We start from the raw sequence: 22,596 nt of genomic DNA, 5'->3' as shown, positions 1-22,596 counted from the left end.
CTTAACTTTTAATTTTCTGGAACATATTATCGTTAGTCACAAATAGTCTTTTCCTTTTTTGGTGATAAGAATGAATAGCAGGAGCAGCACTTGTTAAACCAAATCTAATATGAAACTGACTCTTCCTTGTGAGTAAAGTTGAATTTTGAAACAGTAAAACAATAAGGTTTAATATAAAGCAAAATACATTTTTTATGTTTATGATCTGCCAATTTCCCAGAAGAAGTTTTGTGGTGACTTTAGTTATATACCACATACATTAAAATCACCAATGGACAACACATCTTTTATTCAGGTGCCATCTGAAAATTTTGAAAATTTGTTGACTTAATATCACTGAACTGTCCACTTCAAAATGGTTAAAATGATAAATTTTCTGTTTTGTGTATTTTACCACAATTTTTAAAAAATGTGTTGTTTGAAGATTTTTAGGTTTTATAAAGGTATTGTATTAGCATAACAATGAAACATTTAAAAGATCACCTGTAATCTCATTATCCTATCAAGCAATATTTACATTTTCGTTTTCTCTTCCTGTTATCTACAAACATAATTCCACATAGCTTCGATATAATTAGCCATTCTTATCATTTCATATTAAATTTAAATTTTATGATTCATAGTTACACTGTTTTAACATTGTATTCACAAGGTTTCATTGAGTTGGTCAATTTTTCATATTGGTGAAATATTGGAAATAACCTATAATAAACTATTGTAAACATCTTCATAGATACAGCTTTTTTTTTTCTACTTGAAGATGTATGTTTTTGATTCTCTGTTAATCAACTTGCTTGGGCAATAGTGTATTAAATAGAAGTCGTTAAGAGTGTTTATTAAGTCAAAAAAAAGCTTATGATTTGTCTGCCAATTGTTATTTCAAGATAGTGATATTTTAATAATCAAATAGTACATACAAAGAAGTTAAGATTTGTGATATCACACTAATTACATACTATTATTAAAAATTTATATCATATGTAAAGCATTCTTAAAGTAGCTAAGTTGACTTTTTCTATAATATTAGAAATGGAAATATATATAAATAAAACATGTATATGTAAAACATATTAGGAATTCTACAATATTAGTACCTGGTGGTATATAATAGGGCATCATGGAATGAGAATAAAACAATTAAAATTTTTTTTTTTATTTAGCGTGATTAAACAAGGTGGAAATGTAACTGAAGTATACAAGCTCGTTGAGCTATTTTAAGAGTAATTTTATTTCTTGGGCTTTTTTTTGTATTTGCCTCAGTTATTTGGAGACACAGAGGTAAGCCCAATCAATATCTGGGTATACACTTAGATCCAGGTGAGTATAGGGGTGAAATAATGGTGTGAATTGTGTCACATTTATGTTGTAATTATGTATGCCTAAAAAAAATGGGATCTTTTATTAGAAATTTTTTTATATTCTAACAAGAAAAGTGTAATTAAAAAAATTTTTAATACAAATATATTTGCATTAGTTTCTGAAAGTAAAGGAAGGGTATACACATACAAACCACATGCATACAAACATTTTTTTTTGAGGGTAATTAAGTTAAAAAACACAATAAAATAGCACAAAATGAACTGAGCTCCTATATATTTTTAAGAGGCATGTAAATCACACAGGTTCATGTGGTGATTATCAATAAGCTACACTCTATGAAATATTTATCCTATATTACCACATACACTCTATTTTACACTCCATCCTAATGCTGCTAAAATGTAGTAGAAAGCAGCAGCATAGCACAGGGAGATCAGCTCGGTGCTTTGCGATGACTTAGAGGGGTGGGATAGGGAGGGTGGGAGGGAGGCTCAAGAGGGAGGGGATATGGGGACATGTGTATGCATATGGCTGATTCGCTTTGTTGTGCAACAGAAACTAATGCAGAATTGTGAAGCAATTATACTCCAATACAGGTCTATTAAAATAAATAAATAAAATAACATAAAATATAGTAGATTTGAAGGATAAATATAACCATTTTAACCTATGATTTTTTTTTCAGGAAATTCAAATTTAATATTTAAATGTGAATTTTAATATATGGCTTGTTCTAAATAAAATATTAACACGTAGGTCTAGTTTTTGCAACCAAATATTTCATATAAAGATACTTGCCTCTTTACTACTGAAATATAGGATAAGTCTCCACATTTCACTCTTTAATCCAGTGGGTTTCATTTGTTTTTTTGTGTGTGTTTTCTATACGAAATCAAAGGAAAAGTGAAGGTTGACAGGCTTATAGGAGAGTAACATTGACTCACCTACCACCCAGCAACTTTCAGTCTTATAACTTTTATTGTTTTTACATAGAAAAATTCATCTTAAATTGAAATTTTGGTCTAATTCTGAAGATTCTGTTTGGCAAAAGTCATGGGTGTATCTGTGTTTCTCTGTCCTTGAGATTCAGAAATGCCAAAGGTGTTCAAAGATTCAATAAACTTGAGTGTTTCTGCATGATACATAAAATGTATCATACTTTGGGATTTTTTAAAAATTGATTTTTGCATTTCTGCACATCTCAATACTTTTGTTTTAGTTAAAATAACTTGTTACTGTAGAGAACTTATATTTTTTTAAAATGCTGGCTTATGTAAAACCTTTGTACAAAACGATCCTCTTTTTAGTGGCCTTGCCATCATTGTCAAGTGCCTGTTTGGTTCCTTTCAAAGTGTACACGTGTGACAGTTGCTCTGGAGACCTTTGGTGCATCTTGATTCCTTCTTTTCATGCTTTCTCAAACATAGGCTTGGCCACAAAGAAACCTGTAAGTAATGGAAGGAAACACTCTGCTGGTAAAGAATGTTATGCTCCTGAACCTCTACCACCTGGTGTGTCTGGTTTCCGGCTGTGCCATACTGCAGAACGTGCAAAAAGCAACAGGTAACGTGTTTGCATTCCCTGTCTTTTTCAGTCGTTCAGAATTCTTTATTTTGGAACTTCCATTACGTGGGCGGTTCTGGTGCTTTCTATAGAGGAAAAAAGATAACTCACACATGGCTTCTGCCTAATGAGCCCCTAAGGAAGAAAAACAAAAAGTAATTGGGAGTGTCAGGTTGTTTCTCAAGTGTCACAACAGAGGTAACGCCGTGGGAGTCTTGAGGAGACTAAAAATTATCACCAATTGTGCAGGTGAAAAAAGTTTCACTAAAGGCAGGTGTAGTTGAGCCAAGCCCTACAGCACAGAAGTAGGAATTCGGATATGTACGAATGGGAAAAAAGACATTTTAGGCATGGGAAATAGTTTAATGCAGAATGGATGAGAAATATGCATTAGACCTATTCTAAATCAACTGGCTTATTAACTCAGTAAATCAGATTTAGTGAGTCAAACTAGCTTTACCTGATTACTTATCCAGGGGATAGCTGTTCATAGTAATTTTTGTCATAGAACTGTAAATAAAATTGTTGAACTATAGCTTTAGACTTGCTAAGTGAAATAGATTGCTCTAGATGATTTTCAAGTGACTTACTTGGTAGTATTCACGAAATTGGGGGTTAACAATTGCTTAAGAAAACAAGAGAACTGATTTTAAATAGTACTTGATATTGTAGGTGTTTTCCTTCTCTTGTGTTTCTTGCCTAGAGAAGTTCCTTTAGCATTTGTTGTAAAGCTGGTTTGGTGGTGCTGAACTCTCTCAGCTTTTGCTTATCTGTAAAGGTTTTAATTTCTCCATCACATCTGAATGAGATCCTTGCTGGGTAGAGTAATCTTGGCTGTAGGTTTTTCTCCTTCATCACTTTAAGTGTGTCCTGCCACTCCCTTCTGGCTTGCAGAGTTTCTGCTGAAAGAGCAGATGTTAACCTTAGGGGGATTCCCTTGTGTGTTATTTGTTGTTTTTCCCTTGCTGCTTTTCATTATGTTTTCTTTATATTTAATTTTTGACAGTTTGATTAATATGTGTCTTGGCGTGTTTCTCCTTGGACTTATCCTGTATGGGACTCTCTGTGCTTCCAGGACTTGATTAACTATTTCCTTTCCCATATTAGGGAAGTTTTCAACTATAATCTCTTCAAATATTTTCTCAGTCCCTTTCTTTTTCTCTTCTTCTTCTGGGACCCCTATAATTCGAATGTTGGTGCGTTTAATGTTGTCCCAGAGGTCTCTGAGACTGTCCTCAGTTCTTTTCATTCTTTTTTCTTTATCCTGCTCTGCAGTAGTTATTTCCACCATTTTCTCTTCCAGGTCACTTATCCTTTCTTCTGCCTCAGTTATTCTGCTATTGATCCCATCTAGAGTATTTTTAATTTCATTTATTGTGTTTTTCATCGTTGCTTGGTTCCTCTTTAGTTCCTCTACGTCCTTGTTAAATGTTTCCTGCATTTTGTCTATTCTGTTTCCAAGATTTTGGATCGTCCTTACTATCATTATTCTGAATTCTTTTTCAGGTAGACTACCTATTTCCTCTTCATTTGTTAGGTCTGGTGGGTTTTGACCCTGCTCCTTCATCTGCTGTGTGTTTTTCTGTCGTCTCATTTTGCTTATCTTACTGTGTTTGGGGTCTCCTTTTCACAGGCTGCAGGTTCGTAGTTCCCGTTGTTTTTGGTATCTGTCCCCAGTGGCTAAGGTTGGTTCAGTGGGTTGTGTAGGCTTCCTGGTGGAGGGAACTAGTGCCTGAGTTCTGGTGGATGAGGCTGGATCTTGTCTTTCTGGTGGGCACGTCCACGTCTGGTGGTGTGTTTTGGGGTGTCTGTGGCCTTATTATGATTTTAGGCAGCCTCTCTGCTAATGGATGGGGCTGTGTTCCTGTCTTGCTAGTTGTTTGGCATAGGGTGTCCAGCACTGTAGCTTGCTGGTCGTTGAGTGAAGCTGGGTCTTGATGTTGAGATGGAGATCTCTGAGAGATTTTTGCCGTTTGGTATTACGTGGAGCTGGGAGGTCTCTTGTGGACCAGTGTCCTGAAGTTGGCTCTCCCACCTCAGAGGCACAGCCCTGATGCCTGGCTGGAGCACCAAGAGCCTTTCATCCACACGGCCAAGTACGTGGGGAGCTTCTTGCCTTTTGGGAGGTCTGACGTCTTCTGCCAGTGTTCAGTGGGCGTTCTGTAGGAACAGTTCCGCGTGTAGATGTATTTCTACTGTATCTGTGGGAAGGAAGGTGATCTCCGCGTCTTACTCTTCTGCCATCTTCTCCCTCGATCCCTCCAAGATAATAAAACATTTTTTTTTTTAACAGGAAGGCTGACATAAGTCAATTCAGTCTATCCTATAATTTTTGTATCTTTCACTGACGACTAAATGTTTTACCATATTGATACCATTTATAGGTTTTTGCTTTTGAATATTCTAGCCCCAGTTCTTGGGCTTTATGAATAAGTGAAATTTTGTATAAAATTGAAACAGTCAAGAGCTCTTGTGAAGTAAGAGAGTTGAACAGCATGTGTTTCTACACCCATTAAAATACCCACTTATATTTTTAGCTCAGTGACAGTTTTACCACAAATGCTGTGACATAGTCAAAATATTAAAATAAAGCTAAGTTATGAGTCTGGAGTTAACGTCTTCAAGATAATGAAATAAGTGGTATGTCAGGGAAAAGAGTTTGTACTTGGAATGATCAATTTATTCCAGTGGTTAATCATCATGTGCAGAAGGGCCTCATGAGGCATGAGCATAGGAGTTAAATGATCCCACAGGCACCAAGGAGAGCTCATTTTGCTGTTCTACTACTTCAAATTAATGAATACACTATTATCCTCCCACTCCCAATACACTTGTAAACACAGACACAATGTGTTTAATGATAGGCAAATGGCCCATGCCTTGTGCGTGAAGAATGGCATCTATCTGATCCCAGAGAAACCTAAAACTTTTCCTCAAAGTTTCTCTTTGATTGCACTGTTGTCAAGTTCCCCTTAAGTGAACCTGGGGCTTCATTAATGTCCAGAATGCAGGGAGAGCTGAGTCAGAAGCCCAAGGGATGTTTAAACAAGCTCTTCTCCTGGGATCCAAACTACAGAGGCAAGTGCTTGTAATTTCCTCTATTTAATTATAACTTTTTATTGTTACACTGTAGTGCTCTAACAAGTCCCTTGACATGTCCAGGGCAGGGGTTTAACTGGCAGGGCTCCCAGCTCCAGGAAGTTGTTAAGTAAAGAAAACAAGTCTGCTGTAAAGCCTTTTTTTCCCCTCATGTTCTATGAGAGTTAATTTAAATCTTTGTTCAGCCCCTATGCTTTTAAACTGACCTATTTTTAATAAATAGTCTCCCTGGGACACCAAGTAATTATCAAGTTAGAGAAATCAAACCACCACAAGGGAACTCTCTGTGAAACATCTCCATCAAAACAAAGCCATCACACTTTGAATTCAAATTATTTGGTAATTCTGATGCTTTTTATTTGGTCTCAAGCAAAAGTTCTTTGTTGTTGTTGTTGTTTTATCACATGCTCCCTAATTCACCTTTGAAAAACAGAATATATCACTGAGTTTTCCGTTAATAGAGAAGTTTCAGAAGCAAAGATACTAACATTTATCAACCCAACCAGCACTAGAAAGCCAATTTTGTTTTTATAAACTACTCAAAACGCCACTCCTCTTTCATATCCTCTAACTACACACTACCTTAAAATAAAACAACAACAAAAAATGGTTATTAGACATAGACTAAAATATTTAAATAACTGATTACTTGTCATATCATGAATAAAACTGGAATTTAACAACTGGCCAATGAAGAGTTATGTATGTAACTTTTTAAGAGTTGCAACACAAAATGTTCCGTGTGGATATTGAAAGTCTCATCTAGGGGTTTCTAAGTTTCCACTCTTTTATAGAAGCCACTATCCTCTTTTGTCCTTACATGTTTCTTTTGAAACATTTATATATATTTAACAATCTTATATGTATGTGTGTGTAAATATATATATATATATTTTTTTTTATATGCATTTTCAAGATTATAATTAGAAGTGAAACAACTGTTCCTTATTTGGATAGCTTTCGTGCATAGAGTTTCAATGTTTTTAACTGAAATTTGATATGTTACAATTGCCCTTCTTTTTAGGTACATAGCAGCAAGTGCCCGTCTGAGATCTGTTTTCCATCGTGTATTTTTTCTTATTTCTTATTTATAAAATGTGATATTGTCTCCCCAACCATACTGCTTACTTGTCTCCACCTGGTCTAAGCTGTTCCATAAAGCAGATCTTAAGTCATTAGAAGTAAAGAGCACAGATTTAAAAGGAGCCATTATGAAGAGATAGGCAAAGGCCAAGGGACCTTTCTTGCCTCACACCATTTGAAATTATTCAGGATAGGATATACAGGAATATAAGTTTACATTTTAATATTTATTTGCAGATTTATATATAAAACAATTTATATATAAATTAATGTCTATACATTTATATATTATATATTTATATATTTGCTTATATATGTTTTATAGGTTTACACATAGAATTAAGGTCACATGACACTGAATGGTGTTTGATGATAGAGGTATGTATGTATGGCTAGAGTCCTACTTCTGCAGAAAATTGATTCAACTGGAACCCCAGAAACTCACGTGAGGCCAGATTGAGTGCATGTGAGGGTGAAGAAGGGCCTGGGAACCAGTGGAAAAATCATGAAAGGAAGCACTTTGCTGAATTCCTGATTAATTAATAAATCACGTGTTGTCAGGCAACTCCATAGCTATCATATCTCATGGTCTCAAGCATACTTCCCAATGACTAAAATAATCACATATGATTATAATCTCAGAAAAAGATTATGCACATGAAAAATATATTCTCAAGCCTTTTAGTGAAGATTCAGTGTGCTCACCTATGAGAGATCCCAAATGAAGGAAATGTTACTGGACCCTCTCCAGATTCTTGGACAGCAATACCATAGAAATGAATATCACTCCCACAAGACTCTTAGGAAAGCAAAGCTTTTTATTGAAAGAGATAGCTTGTGCGCAAGGGAGAAGGCAGAAAAAGGTGCCAACTCCCCGAGGACTTTCAGAGAAAGGGTTTTAAAGGCAGTACGAGGGAGGGGACCGCAGGGTGCCTGATCAGCTTGTGCTCAGTTCTCAGACTGGTTGGCATCAAGGTGAAGTTTCAAGCGTCATCAACCTTCTGGTTTCAACCTGTCTGGGGTCTATATTCTTGTGGTCAGTAGTTTTTATCTAGTGGGCACCTGCTTCCTGTAAAAACAACTTAGGAATGTGTGTCAGGCCTTTATCTGTATCTTTCAGGCAACTGGGAGTTGGGTGACTGCTAGGTGGAGGATTTTGTAGTCCCGCTTTTGTTCTTTGGAAACTATGTACATACATCGGTGGAACAAAGAGAGAGCAAATCTTTACTCCTGTGGGTCATTGGTTATTGCCTCAGAAGCCTATGCTTTTAGGTGCTTTGTTTTACTGGGCTTGTCAAGCCCCACTGGCTCATGGCCATTCCCTCGTCCTTTTCCAAAACGGCTGTACTCTTGTCTTCCTGTTTCAAAAATGTAGAATTTAGATACCGCCATCTAAAAGTACAGCATCACCACCAAGGGTAGTGTTCAGGTAGAATTTTTTTAATGAAGAACAAAATGAATGTTTCTAATTCCTTAGCATAGGACAAGTTTGAAAAACTGAATATGGTTAAAATGGTATATTTAATCTTTACCTTGAAAATAATGTAATCAGTATAAACATTGTTTGAAATAAAGTTATTTAAATCAATTCAATTTTGCCTCAGTATTCCTCAGGACACCATGAGATTCTGTCCAGAAGTCTCCAAAAGGGAACTCCTCTTTATACATAAATCCAATCTTAAGTAGCTCTTCTAATAATTAAATTAGAAATGGCCAACAAGGTTCAAACTTTAGTATCCACAAATGACTATCTTTAGACAGGTGTTTCTACCTCGAATATTTTATAAATATCATTTTTATAATAGCTCCTTTATAGTGTTAATTTCTACACTTAAATATTTTATTTAAATGTAATTTATTTTGGAGTGGAGCGTGAGATACAGATGCTACTGGTGTCATTGCAAATGTGTCTCTTCTCACTTGTAATGCCAATCATTTAATGACAGTTTTTCTCAGGATCCCAAGGTAAACTGGAGCCCATTGGGAAAAGGGAACTGGAGGTATACGTGGCAGGATTTAAATAGACCTTATTTTTTTCCAGCTTTATTAAGATACAGTATGACATGTGACATTGTGTAAGTTGAAAGTTGTAGTGATTTTATGTACTTGTGGCAAAATAAGTGAACCTTTCTTTATGAAAAAGATGCTTCATTTGACATACATGAAACTTTCATATATTGATGTTTGTCTATCCCATTTTTCTGACTTGAAGCTTTGAAACCAGTATCATTCTTCCTAAGTTAGTATTACTCTATATTTAATCTTTGTGTCATGTGCTTCCTAATTAGTCTCACTTTTAAAGATAATTCCTGTATACTCTTCAATATAATTATGTGTTTTATAATATTAAGTTATGGAGCTACAAGCAAATAGAATATATATGTATGTGTGTAAATTACCTTTCATTCTTAAACAAAAGTTAGTGTTGTGTATAACTGTTCTATACTTAATCTATATTTGTAATTAAAACAATACATATGTGAGAGTAAAGTCTTCATAACCTTATTTTTCGTCCTTCATTACGTGGAGGGCATAGTGGTTTTTATTAGTTCCCTTATTGTCTTGAAAACCTTGCCATGAATTTGATTACAGGTAAGGATCTCCGTAAAATAGGAGAAAACATTTGCAAATGATGTATCTGACAAGGATTTAATATACAGAATACACCACTTAGGTCAAGGTGAAAGGTAGGAATTAGGAAGAGGGAGGAAAAATGTTCTCATTTTCTCCCTTAATTCATTATTGCCCATGAATCAGTGTTCAATTTTTGCATTTATGCTTTACAGAGATATTGTGGTATAATTTTACTTTCTTAAATATCCTTGTTAAGCCTAGGTATCAAGATTGGTTCCTTCATTTCATAATGTGTGCAAATGTCAACTCATACTGTAGTATACCTGAAACTAATATAATACTGCAAATCAACTGTATTTCAATAAACAGAGATTATGTTTGCTGAAGAAGTTGGAGATTATTTCCTCTTTTTTATATCCTAATGTGTGTAAGATTGCTATATAATTTTTTCTCAGTTCTCGGAATAACTCATGAAGGAAGCCATCTGGGCTCTAACAAGTTCAGTATTTTATATAGATATCAAAGGATTCAAATTATTTATTTCTTCTTTTGCAATTTGGGTAATTTGTGTTCTTTGAAAAATTTATCCATGTTTTCTAAATTGTCAAGTTTATTGTCAGAGGTTTTTTGTTTTTTTGTTTTTTCTCAATATCCTTTGTCTTTTTGATGACTATGGGCTCTACAGTAATGTTCCTTTTTGGTGTTGTTGTTATTTGCTATTTGGGTTTGTTCTCTGTCTTTTTTCATCATTATTATTGGGTTTTATCTGGAAAGGAAAGAGGAGACATTACAACTGACAGCACAGAAATACAAAGGATCATGAGCTTTTAATGAACAATTATATGCCAATAAAATGTACAATCTAGAAGAAACAGACAGTTTGCTATAAATGCACAATCTCCAAAGATTGAACAAGGAAGAAATAGAGACTATGACCAAACCAATTACCAGTAATGAAATTGAATGAGTAACAAAAATACTCTCAACAAAGAAAGCCCAAGAACAGATGGCTTCACAGGTGAATTTCACCAAACGTTTAAACAAGAGTCGACACCTATCCCTTTCAAACTATTCCAAAAATTGCAGAAAAGGAGCACTTCTGAACCAATTTTACAAGGCCAGCACCACTCTGATACCAAAAACAAAGATACCACACACACACAAAAGAAAATTATGGGCCAAAATCACTGATAGACATAGATGCACAAAGCCTCAACAAACTATTGCTAAACCTAATTCAACAATACATTAAAAGGAGCAAATACTATGAACAAGTAGGATTTATCCAAGGGATGTAAGGTTGGTTCAATATCCACATATCAATCAATGTGATACATCACATTAACAAATTGAAGAATAAAAATCTTATGATCATATAAATAGATGCAAAAAAATTCAACATCCATTTATAATAAAAACTTTTAGCAAATGGCCATAGATGGACATACCTCAACATAATAAAGGTCATATGACAAGCACATAGCTAACATCATACTCAATGGTGAAATGTGAGAGCATTTTCTCTAAGTTAAGGAATAAGACAAGGATGTTCACTCTCACTTATTCAACATCACATTGCAAGTCCTAGCCACAGCAATCAGGTAGTAAAAAGAAATAAAAGGAATCCAAATTGTTAAAGAAGAAGTAAAACAGTGTCTGTTTGCAGATAACATGATACTGTATATAGAAAATCATAAAGACACCACCAAAAGAAGATAGGCCAAAGTGGCAGAGTGGAAAGACCCTGAGATCACTTCCTCTCATGGGCACACCAAAATTCCAACAATTTATAGGACAACCATCAATGAAAAAGACCAAAACCTACTGGAAAAGATCTTCTTCAACTAAAGATATAAAGAAAGAATCACAACAAGATGGGTAGGAGGGGTGGAGTTGTGGTATAGTCAAATCCCAGAACTCCAGGTGGGTAACTGACAGATGAATAATTACGATTGCAGAAGTTCTCCACAAGAAGTGAGGGGTCTCAGCCCCACTTTGGGCTCCCCAGCCTGGGAGTCCTGTGCCAGGAAGTTGAGCCTTCCGAACGTTTGGCTATACAGGCCAGTGGGGCTTAATTTCATGAGTCCCAGAGTGCTGAGAAAAATAGAGACTCCACACCTAAGGTATGCACACAAAATCTGACACCCTCCTGGACTCAGCCATAAGTAGTAATTTGAAAGGTCTGTGTCAGACCTATCTGCTGTTCTTGGAGAGTTTCTGGAGAGGCAGGAGGTAACTGCAGCTCACCCTGGGGACACAGACACTGGTGGAAGCCAATTTTTGGAGCTCCTTCTACCACATGGACACTTATTGGCATGTGCCATTTTGGAATCCTGGTGTAGCTTATTAGCCTCAAGACTAAACCCTGCCCCTGCCCAACAGCCTATAGGCACCAGTACTGGGATGCCTCAAGCCAAGCAACTAACTAGGGGGGACACAGCTCCACCCACCAGCAGAAAGGCTGCCTTAAAACCCCTGGAGCACACAGCCACCCCTGGACATTGCCCTCCCCCCTCCCCCACAGCAGGCCCAGGACCAGGCTCCACACACCAGTGCACAGAAACTAGAACAAGGACCCCCTAGGGCCCTGTAGTCAGAGACTCTGCACTAGTGTGCAGGCACCAGCCGCAGAATCCCTGGCCCTGACCACCAGCAAGCCTGCTCTAGACTCAGGACCAGGCTTATTCCCCAGCTGGCAGACACCAGCTGCAAGACAACCACAGTCCTGCATCCTGCAGTACAAGCCACCCACCAGTAGTCCAGCACCTGCCCTGGACTGACTGTGCCCTGGCCCCACCCACAATCAAGCCAACACAAGCTTTAAGAGAGCCTGGATCATATAGTCACGTCAGGAATTGTCCCGACCCACCAGCACTCCAACACCAGTTCTGGGGCCTCTGGACCCTGAAGCCAGACCCCAGGACTTGGCTCTGTCTGCCAGTGAACTGACACAAGCACCAAGACCTGGCTTCACTCATTGTTGGATAAGCACCAGCCCCTGGATCTCCTGAACCCCTAATGTGACTGCCAGTGAGCCAGCACTAACCCCAGGATCCCTGGGGTTCTGCAGCCAAGTGCCTCATGGCCCAGCCCTAACATTCGGGGGCCAGTGGCCTTTGTGTAAGGCAGAGAGTGGCAACTAACTGAACTAGGGGCAACAAAACCTACAAGACCACCAACAGTAGCCAGCCTAGCACAACAGAAGGACGCACACAGCCAACGTAAGGGGCAACTCTAGAGCATATAGCTTTGGTAACCCAGTAGGACTGTACTTCCGGGATGCAAAGTACATCTACAAAAAGCCAGTTCTCAAAGTTCAGGAAACATAACCAATCTATCAGATACATAGAAATAAAAACAGAAAATTAAGCAAAATGAAATAACAGAGGATCTTTTAGCAAATGAAGGAGCAAATAAAATTCCAGAAGAAGAACTGAGTGGAGATAGGCAATCTACCCAGGAAAGATTTAAGGGTAATGATTGTAAAGATGATCAAAGAACTCGGGAGAAGAATGAACGCACAGAGTAAGAAGCTTGTTTTTAATTAAGTGTTGGAAAATCTAAAGAACAAAACAGAGAAGAAATAAAACAGACATCCACGTCCAGAAAGCTGAGAGTGTCCTAAAGAGGATCAACCCAAAGAGGAACACATCAAGACACATTGTAATTAAAATGGTAATAATTAAAGACAAATAGAGAATATTAAAAGCAGCAAGGGGAAGCAAGCCGTTACTTAACAGCGGAACTCCCATAAGACTATCAGCTGACTTTTCAGCAGAAACTATGCAGGCCAGGGGAGAATGGAACCACATATATAATATATTATATTTATATATAAAATATATAAATTTATTGAGGTGAAATTCACAAAGTAATATTAACCATTTTAAAGTGAATGACAGTTCATTGGTATTTAGTACATTCACAGTGTTGTGCAACCAACATCTCTATCTACTTCCAAAACATTTCTATCACTCCAATGTAAAACCACTTACTCATTGAACAGTTTTTCCCATCTTTCCTACCCCCAACACCTGGAAACCACTGATCTGAATTCAGTCTCTATGACTGTCTATTCTTGATATAGTAATAACATCATCAAAATGTGATATTTGTATCTGGCTTTGTTCTCATGGCATATTGTCTTAAAGGGTCATCCACACTGCAGCATGTATCAGTACTTCATTCATTTTTATGACTGAATAATATTCCATTGAATGTATATATCACAATTTTCTTATCCATTCATCTGCCTATGGGCATCTGAGCTGTTTCCATCTTTTGGCTATTGTGCACAGTGTCTTTATGTACGTGCATGTAAATGCTTGTATATGTGATTATTTGTTTTCAATTATTTCGGGCATATACCTAGGAGTATATGCTATAAAGGTCAGTGGGGCTTAATATACCTAGGAATTGAATTGCTGGATCATATGGTAATTTTATGTTTAATTATTTGAGGAAGAAAGAAACTGTTCCCATTTTTTTGATACTCAATTATTTTGTGTAGATCCAAATTTCTATCTAACATTTTTCACCTAAAGGGCTTCCTTTAACATTTTTTATAGTAATGGTCTGCTTCAGTGTATTCTCTCAGCTTTTGTTTGTCTGAAATTCTCCTTATTTTTGTCTTTTTTAAATTGAAGCATACTTGCTTTACAATATTGGGTTAGATTTAGGTGTCCAGCAAATTGATTAGGATATATATATATTTCAAATCTTTCCCATTAAAATTTATTACAAGATATTGAATATAGTTCCCTGTGCTATACAGTAAATCCTATGTAAATCCTAAAAAGCTATGCCATACAAATGGAGAACAAAAAAAGACAGATAGCAATAGTTATATCAGACAAATTAGACTTTAAAACAAAGAGTATTTCAAGAGAAAAAAAGAATATTACATAATTCATCAAAGTAGAAGATTACAAAATTGTAATATATACACAGCCAAAATATAGGAGCACCTAAATACATAAAGGAAATATTAATGGACATCAAGGTAAAAAGTGAGAGTAACACAAAAATAGTAGGAGACTTTAACACCCCCCTTACACCAATGGACAGATCATCCAGACAGCAAGTCAATAAAGAAACACTGGCCTTAAATGACACATTAGACCAGATTGACTTAAAAGTTTTATTTACAACTTTTCATCCGAAAGCAGCAGAATACACATTCTTTTCAAGTGCGCATGGAACATTCTCCAGGATAGACCACATGCTAAGCCACAAAACAAGCCTCAGTAAATTTAAGAAAATTGAAATAGTATTAAGTGTCTTTTCTGAACACAAAGCTATTATACTAGAAAACAATTACTAAAAATAAACCACCAAAAACCTTCAACAAACAAAAAAAATCTGAGGGGAATAAAGACAAAAACACAATGATCTAAAATCTGTGAAATGCAGCAAAAGCAGTTCTAAGAGGGAAGTTTATAGCAGTACAAGCTTAACTCAGGAAACAAGAAAAGTCTCAGATAAACAACCTACTCTTACACCTGAAGGAACTAAAAAAAGAAGAACAACAAAACCCAAATTTAGTAGAAGAAAATAAATCATAAACATCAGCAAGAAATAAATGGAATAGAGACTAAAGTACAATAGAAAGATTGATGAAAGTAAGAACTAGTTCTTTGAAAAGATAAACAAAATTGATAAACCTTTAGCAAGACTCATCAGGAAAAAAAGAGAAAGAGCCCAAATCAACTAAATCAGAAATGAAAAAGGAGAAGTTACAAACAAAGCCACAGGTATACAAAGAATTATGTGATTACTACAGATAATTATATACCAATGCAATGGACAACCTAGAAAAAATGGACAAAATCTTAGAAATGTACAATCTCTCACCTAAACAAGAAGAAATAGAAAGTATGAACAGACCAATTACCTATAGTGAAATTGAATCAGTGATTTAAAAAATCCCAACAAACAAAAGTACAGAACCAGATTGTTTCTTAGGTGAATTCTACCAAACATTTAGAGAATTAACACCTATTCTTCTCAAATTATTCCAAAAAATTGTAGAGAAAGGAATGCTTCCAAACACATTTGAGAACATCACCTGATAACAAAAACAAAGATATCACACACACACAAAATTACAGGCCAATATCACTGACAAATATAGATGCAAAAATCCTCAACAAAATATTAGCAAACTGAATCCAACAATACATTTAAAAGGTCATACACCATGATCAAGTGAGATTTACCCCAGGAATGCAAGAAATTTTCAATATCAGCAAATCAATCAATGTGATACACACAAACACACACACACACACTCACACAGCAATCTTATTCAGTCATAAAAAAGAAGGAAATCCTGCCATTTGCAGCAACATAGGCAAAACTTGAGGTCAATATGCTAAGTGAAATAAGCCAGACAGAGAAAGGCAAATACTTCATGGTATTACTTATTAGTGAAATCTAAAAAACAAACAAAAAAAGAAATTAAAAGATCAAACTCATAGAAACAGAGAGTAGAATGGTGGTTGCCAGCGGCTCAGAAGTGGGGAAAATGGGGATAAAGGGTACAAACTTTCAGTTATAAGATGAATAACGTATGAGGATTTTATGTATAACATGGTGACTATGGTTATCATACTGTATTGTACAGTTGAAATTTGCTAAGAGAATAGAACTTGAATTCTTACACACACAAAAAAGTAACAATATGAGGTGATGGATATGTTAATTAACTTGACTGTAGGCATCATTTCATAATGTATATGTACCTCAAATTGTCACAGGTACACTTTTCAAATATTATAATTTTATTTGTCAATTATACCTCAGTAAAGCTGAAAGAAAACTACTTTTTTAAACATAAAATGTATGTTTCTCACTGTTGGACAAAGCAGTTACAGATATGGAAAGGAGGCATGACCATTGCCAAAGCTGGCACTCTCTGGAAACTCTTTTCAATCTAAATTTTAAAAAATATCACAGAATTTGGAAAAATTTTGGATAAACAGGAATGCATGTAAAATAAATCAGAATCTTGATAGTGACATCTTTTTATATATGTTGATTCTTGCTTAGGATTATTCTAGGACCGTATCCCACGTATCTAATATATTTTGCTTTGCTTTGGAATTTTCCAAGAAAATACCTTTTAAAAATTCTTTCCTACAAAAAGGAACAGTGATTTTTAAAATATATGCATGGAACAAGAGGAGTTTTCTGTCAAAAGCAGGCATAGTCCTTGGTAACAACTGAATTGTCTGGTGTTTCCACTTGAAGCCTCTTAGCCACATTTCTGTTTCTGTAGGGCAAGAGCAAATCCCAGAAAAGTAAGTTTTCTTCCTTTATAGAAATTTCTTTATTTGGCAGAAAATAACTCATGAAACCTGTGGAAGGCAACTTTTCAACTCTCAGTCAATATAATCTACATTAAGCATCCATCAAATGAAGGATTTGAAGTGATAACTTAAAAAAAAAAATCCTGCTAGGCAACTAGTTATTGATTCTCTGTTCAGCCTGATGGATGAAGGTGCAAACACAAGTGATTGGAGAAATCACAAACCTGGCTGCCTGCCTGCCTGCATCAGGCCGTGTCAGGCAGGACTTCTGGCTAGAAAGCACCATCATTGGTTTTACCAAAAACATAGTTCCTTCTTCTTGATTAATCAGAATTTGATCCTAGCAGGAGGTCTGCTTTCCATCTTCTTTCTTTGGGATTTTTGGAGAAACCCAGAGGACAATTTACAATAAAACATAATTACTTTTAGCCTAGTTGCTTATATGCTTGGGATTATTTGAAGGATGAAGTTTGTGATTTATACCAAGAAAAAATTTGGCATGTTAATAGTATGAAGGAGCTTGTAGAAAGAGCTTAATTTATGTTAGAGATTAAATCCATTTCAGGGCCTTTAGAAGCATTGATTCATATTAAAATAAAAAATGTGCTAATTACAGTTAACAAAAAAGATCATACACCATGATCAAGTGAGATTTATCCCAGGGATGCAAGAAGTTTTCAATATCCACAAATCAATCAATGCAATACACCATGTTAACAAATTGAAGAATAAAAAACATACGATCATCTCAATAGATGCAGATATTTTTTGACAAAATTCAATCCATTTATGATAAGGACTGTCCAGAAAAAGGGTATTAGGGGAACATAACTCAACATAATAAAAATCGTATATGATAAGCCAGTGGTGGGCCATACTCAATGGTGAAAAGCTGAAAATATTTCCTCTATGACCAGGAACAAGACAATGATGCCCACTCTTGTCATTTTTATTCCACATAGTATTGGAAGCTCTAGCCACAGCAATCTGACTAGAAAAAGTGAAAAAAGAAATCCAAATTGGACAATTACTATTTGCTGTTGACAAGATACTATGCATAGAAAATCCTAAAGATGGAACCAAAAAAACCAAAAAGACACATAGAGCTCATCAATGAATTTGGTAAAGGTGCAGGATACAAAATTAATATACAGAAATATGTTGCATTGCTATACACTAACAATGAACTATCAGAAAGAGAAATTAAGAAAACGATCCCATTTTCAAGTCACTTGAAAACCAATGAAATACCTATGCATAAACTTACCTAAGTAGATAAAAACCTGTACTCTGAAAACTGTAAGAAAGGATGAAAGAAATTAAACATGACACAAAGGGTGGAAAGATATACGATGTTCAAGAAACCAAGATGGAGGAGGAGTAGGAGAATGTGGAGTTCATCTCTCTCCACAAATGCATCAAGAATACATCTACAGATGGGACAGTTCTCACAGAACACCAGCTGAACACTAGCAGAAGACCTTGGACACCAGAAAGGACAAGAAAGATCCCTGCATACCTGGGTAGGATGAAAGAAAGAAGGGAAAAGCAAAAGGAGAGGAAGCAGGACAGAATCTGTGCCCTTGACGGGGAGCTGAAGCAGAGGAGAGGTTCCCACATCCAAGAAAGCCCCCTCACCAATGGGGAAATCAGTTGGGACGGAAGGGGAACATCTGAAGCTGCTGGAGGAGGGTGAAATGGCCAGTCTGTGACAGACAGGACAGAGTGAGACCTACACAGATGTTCCATGCCACAGCCCTGCACGCCAGACTGGGATGTGTGTCAGTACACACAGGGGCTGAGAGCTGGAATGTGGGGATTGGAAAGCAAATCCATGGACCACTGATGGCTGTGAGTCGACAGTCTGAGGGGATGAGAGGGAGGAAGTCCAAAACCAGGAATGCTTGTGGAGGAAACCCAGACAGCCATAGAAACAAGGTGCCACTGTTGAGTGATGCTCAGGAGATGTAGCCACCATTGCAGCCTCTATCTTCCCACACGCCAGCCCCTGCCCCACCAGGTGCTAGGAAAAGCCCCCACCAGGGCTGGCCTTCTCACACCTGCCACTAGGCACTAGAAAAAGACCCCACCAGGGCTGGCCTTCTTGTGCCAGCTGCCAGGCGCTAGGAGAGTCTCTGACTAGTGCTGGATCCCTCACACCGGTGGCTGCCAGCTTTCCTGCACACCTGTTGCCACCAGGGCCCCCATGACCCAGGAAGTTGTGCCACCTCTGTGCCCTGTCCTCAGCGGGGCAGGCCTGAGTGCTCTGGGGCAGCCTCAGGAGCAGACTGCTGTGGGTTGCCCACACAGAGAGCTGGGGCTAAAACCACAGCTGAGCCCCAGGAGCGGGGCAACTAAGAAAGAGGAACAAAACTTTTTCTGTGCAGCTGCACAAATCGCAGATTAAATCCTTGTTATCAGCTTGGTAAACCCTACATCTATGGAGTATCTGAATGGACAATGAGTGTTCCCACTACTGAAATCAGTCTAGCTCCAGCAACTGTGGACTTTGGGGACGAGTACACATGGGAGTTGGGCCGAGTCAGAGTCTGAGCTGCCCGGACAGTGCCCACAAAAGGATGAGAGACCTATATAGAGGTTTTGGAGGGCCCCCTGGGGAGGCAGAGGTTGGCTGTGACTCACAGTGGGGCCAAGGAAACTGACAGCTGAGACCCCAGGAAAATATAATTATTAATATTTTTTATGTTTTCTTTTGTTCTGTTGTTTTTTCATTATTATTTGTTTTCATTTTTATTTACTTAAAAAAAATTTAATGTATTTTTAATTTTCTAATATTTCTATTTTTAGGATACTTTTCTGTTGTTCTGTGTTTTTTCCTGTTTTTTTCTTTCCTTTGTTCCATTTTGCTTTTATCTTTTTTCCTCTGTTCTATTTGTTCTTATCTTTTTTTTACATTTTAAAAATCATTTTTGTATGTTTGTTTTGTTTTCTTTGCTTCTTCCTTCAGTCTTCATTCTGCTTTTGTTTTGTTTTTTATTTTTCTTTTTGTTAGTTTTGTTTTTAATTGTTTGATTTTGTTTTGGGATTCTTTTGTTTGTCTGGTTGTTCTCTTGTTTTTGTTTCTTATTTTGTATGTGTGTGTGGTTCTTTGTTTTTTTCTTTTCTGTTTGTTTGTTTTTGCTTTTACCACTCATCTGGGGTTTTGTTTGCCTGTTCATTTGTGTGTTTTCAATTGTTACTGTTGGGGCTTCCCTGGTGACGCAGTGGTTGAGAATCTGCCTGCCAATGCAGGGGACACAGGTTCGAGCCCTGGTCTGGGAAGATCCCACATGCCGTGGAGCAGCTAGGCCCGTGCACCACAACTACTGAGCCTGGACGTCTGGAGTCTGTGCTCCACAACAACAGAGGCCGCAACAGTGAGAGGCTTGCGCACCACAATGAAGAGTGGCCCCCGCTCGCCACAACTAGAGAAAGCCCTCAAACAGAAACGGAGACCAAACACAGCCAAAAAAAAAAAAAAAAAAAGTTCTTTATTAAAAAAAAAATACTAGCAAACTGAATCTAACAACACATTTGAAGGCTCATACACCATGATAAAGTGAGATTTATCCCAGTGATGCAAGGATTCTTCAATATATGCAAAACAATCAATGTGATACACCATATTAACAAATTGAAGAATAAAAACCATATGATCATCTCAATAGATGCAGAAAAAGCTTTTGACAAAATTCCACACCTATTTATGATAAAAACTCTCCAGAAAGTGGGAACAGAGGGAAGCTACCTCAACATAGTAAAGGCAATATATGACAATCCCACAGCCAACATTGTTCTCAATGGTGAAAAACAGAAAGTATTTCCTGTAAGATCAGGAACAAGACAAGGGTACCCACTCTTGCCACTATTATTCAACATAGTCTTGGAAGTTCTAGCCATGGCAATCAGAGAGGAAAAGAAATAAAAGGAATCCAATTTGGAAAAGAAGAAGTAAAACTGTCACTGTTTGCAGATGACATGATACTATGCATAGAAAATCCTGGGGGCGGCCTTCAGGATGGTGGAGGAGTAAGACGGGGAGATCACTTTCCTCCCCACAAATACATCAGAAATACATCTACATGTGGAACAACTTCTACAGAACACCTACTGAACCTCAGAAGACCTCAGACTTCCAAAAAGGCAAGGAAATCCCCATGAACTGGGGTAGGGCAAAAGAAAAAATAAAAAAAGAAGAGACAAAGGAATCAGGACCGGACCTGCACATCTGGGAGGGAGCTGTGAAGGAGGAAAAATTTCCACCCACTAGGAAGCCCCCTCACTGTTGGGGATGGGAGTGGGGGGAGCTTCGGAACCTCAGAGGAGAGCACAGCAAAAGGGATGCAGAGGGCAATGTGGAGAGATTCCCGCACAGAAGTTAGGTGTCGACCAGCACTCACCAGCCTGAGATGCTTGTGTGCTCACCTGTAGGGGCAGGTGGGGGCTGGGAGCTGAGGCTCGGGCTTCAGAGGTCAGATCCCAGGGAGAGGACTGGGGTTGGCTGTGTGAAGACAGCCTGAAGGGGGCTAGTGCACCATAGCCAGCTGGGAGGGAGTCAGGGGAAAAGTCTGGACCTGCCAGAGAGGCAAGAGAGCATTGTTTCTGGGTGCATGAGGAGAGGGGCTTTCTGCTCTGTGTGCCCACAGATGGCAGAGAGCCATAAGCTAGCTTCAGAGGTGGGCGCGAGCTCTGGCTATCATCTCGGACGCCAGAGGTGGGCATGGACCGCTACCACTACTGACGCTGCCACCAAGGACCCTGTGTGCAAGTGCAGGTCACTACCTACACCCTCCTGGAAGCTTGTGCAGCATGCCACTGCCAGGGTCCCATGATCCAGGGCCAACTTCGGGAGAACACATGGCACACCTCAGGCTGTTGCAACATCAGGCCGACCTCTGCCACTACAGACACTCCCTGCATCCCAGTTGTGACTGCCGTATCTCTCCCTCTCCCTGGCCAGAGTGAGCAAGAGAGCCCTAATCAGCCATTGCTTTAACACCCTCTTTTCTGGGCGGGGAACAGACGTCTGAGGGTGACCTACATACAGAGGTGGGGCCAAAACCGAAGCTGAACCCCAGGAGCTGTGCAAACAAAGACGAGAAAGGGAAATCTGTCTGTGCAGCCTCAGGAGCAGCAGATTAAATCCCAGCAATTGGCTTGGTAAACACTGCATCTGTGGAATACCTGAATATACAATGAGTGTTCCCAAAATTGAGGTGGTGGACTTTGGGGGCAATTGTGGACTTGGGTTTTGGTTTTGGTTTTATGTTTATCTTAGCTTAGTTTTAGTGTTTGTCTTCATTTGTGGGTTTGTTTATTGCTTTTGTTGCTCCCTTCCTTTTTTTTCCCTCTTTTTGTGAGTGTGTGGGTATGTTTCTTTGTGTGATTTTGTCTGTTTAGTTTTACTTTTAGCATTTGACTTCGGGTTCAGTCTAGTTTTTTTTTCTTTGTGTGATTTTGTCTGTTTAGTTTTACTTTTAGCATTTGACTTCGGGTTCAGTCTAGTTTTTTTTTCTTTGTGTGTGTGTGAATGTGTGTATGTTGCATTGTGTGATTTTTGTCTGTTTAGTATTGCTTTTAACATTTGTCTTGGGGTTCTGTCTGTTCTTTTTTTTTTTTTTTTTCTTTTTGTGAGTGTGTGTGTATA

At 37.7% G+C, this 22,596-nt stretch overlaps 1 protein-coding gene across 1 annotated transcript in view; it reads left to right on the top strand.

Annotated features, from left to right (window-relative positions):
• LOC137759029 (centrosomal protein of 78 kDa-like) overlaps positions 1 to 21,781 on the top strand; it is a 35,067-nt gene extending 13,286 nt beyond the window's left edge. The window contains 3 exon segments of the mRNA XM_068534951.1: positions 2,748 to 2,883; positions 19,352 to 19,490; positions 21,596 to 21,781. Of these exon segments, the coding sequence (XP_068391052.1) occupies positions 2,748 to 2,883; positions 19,352 to 19,490; positions 21,596 to 21,781 (461 nt within the window).
• Positions 21,782 to 22,596: the final 815 nt, after the last annotated feature.

The sequence above is a fragment of the Eschrichtius robustus genome, chromosome 2 (genome assembly GCF_028021215.1).
Source record: "Eschrichtius robustus isolate mEscRob2 chromosome 2, mEscRob2.pri, whole genome shotgun sequence".
NCBI classification, from domain to species: Eukaryota; Metazoa; Chordata; class Mammalia; order Artiodactyla; family Eschrichtiidae; genus Eschrichtius; species Eschrichtius robustus.
Note: the sequence above shows the minus strand (reverse complement) of the source record. Positions and strands in the feature narration are given on the sequence as shown.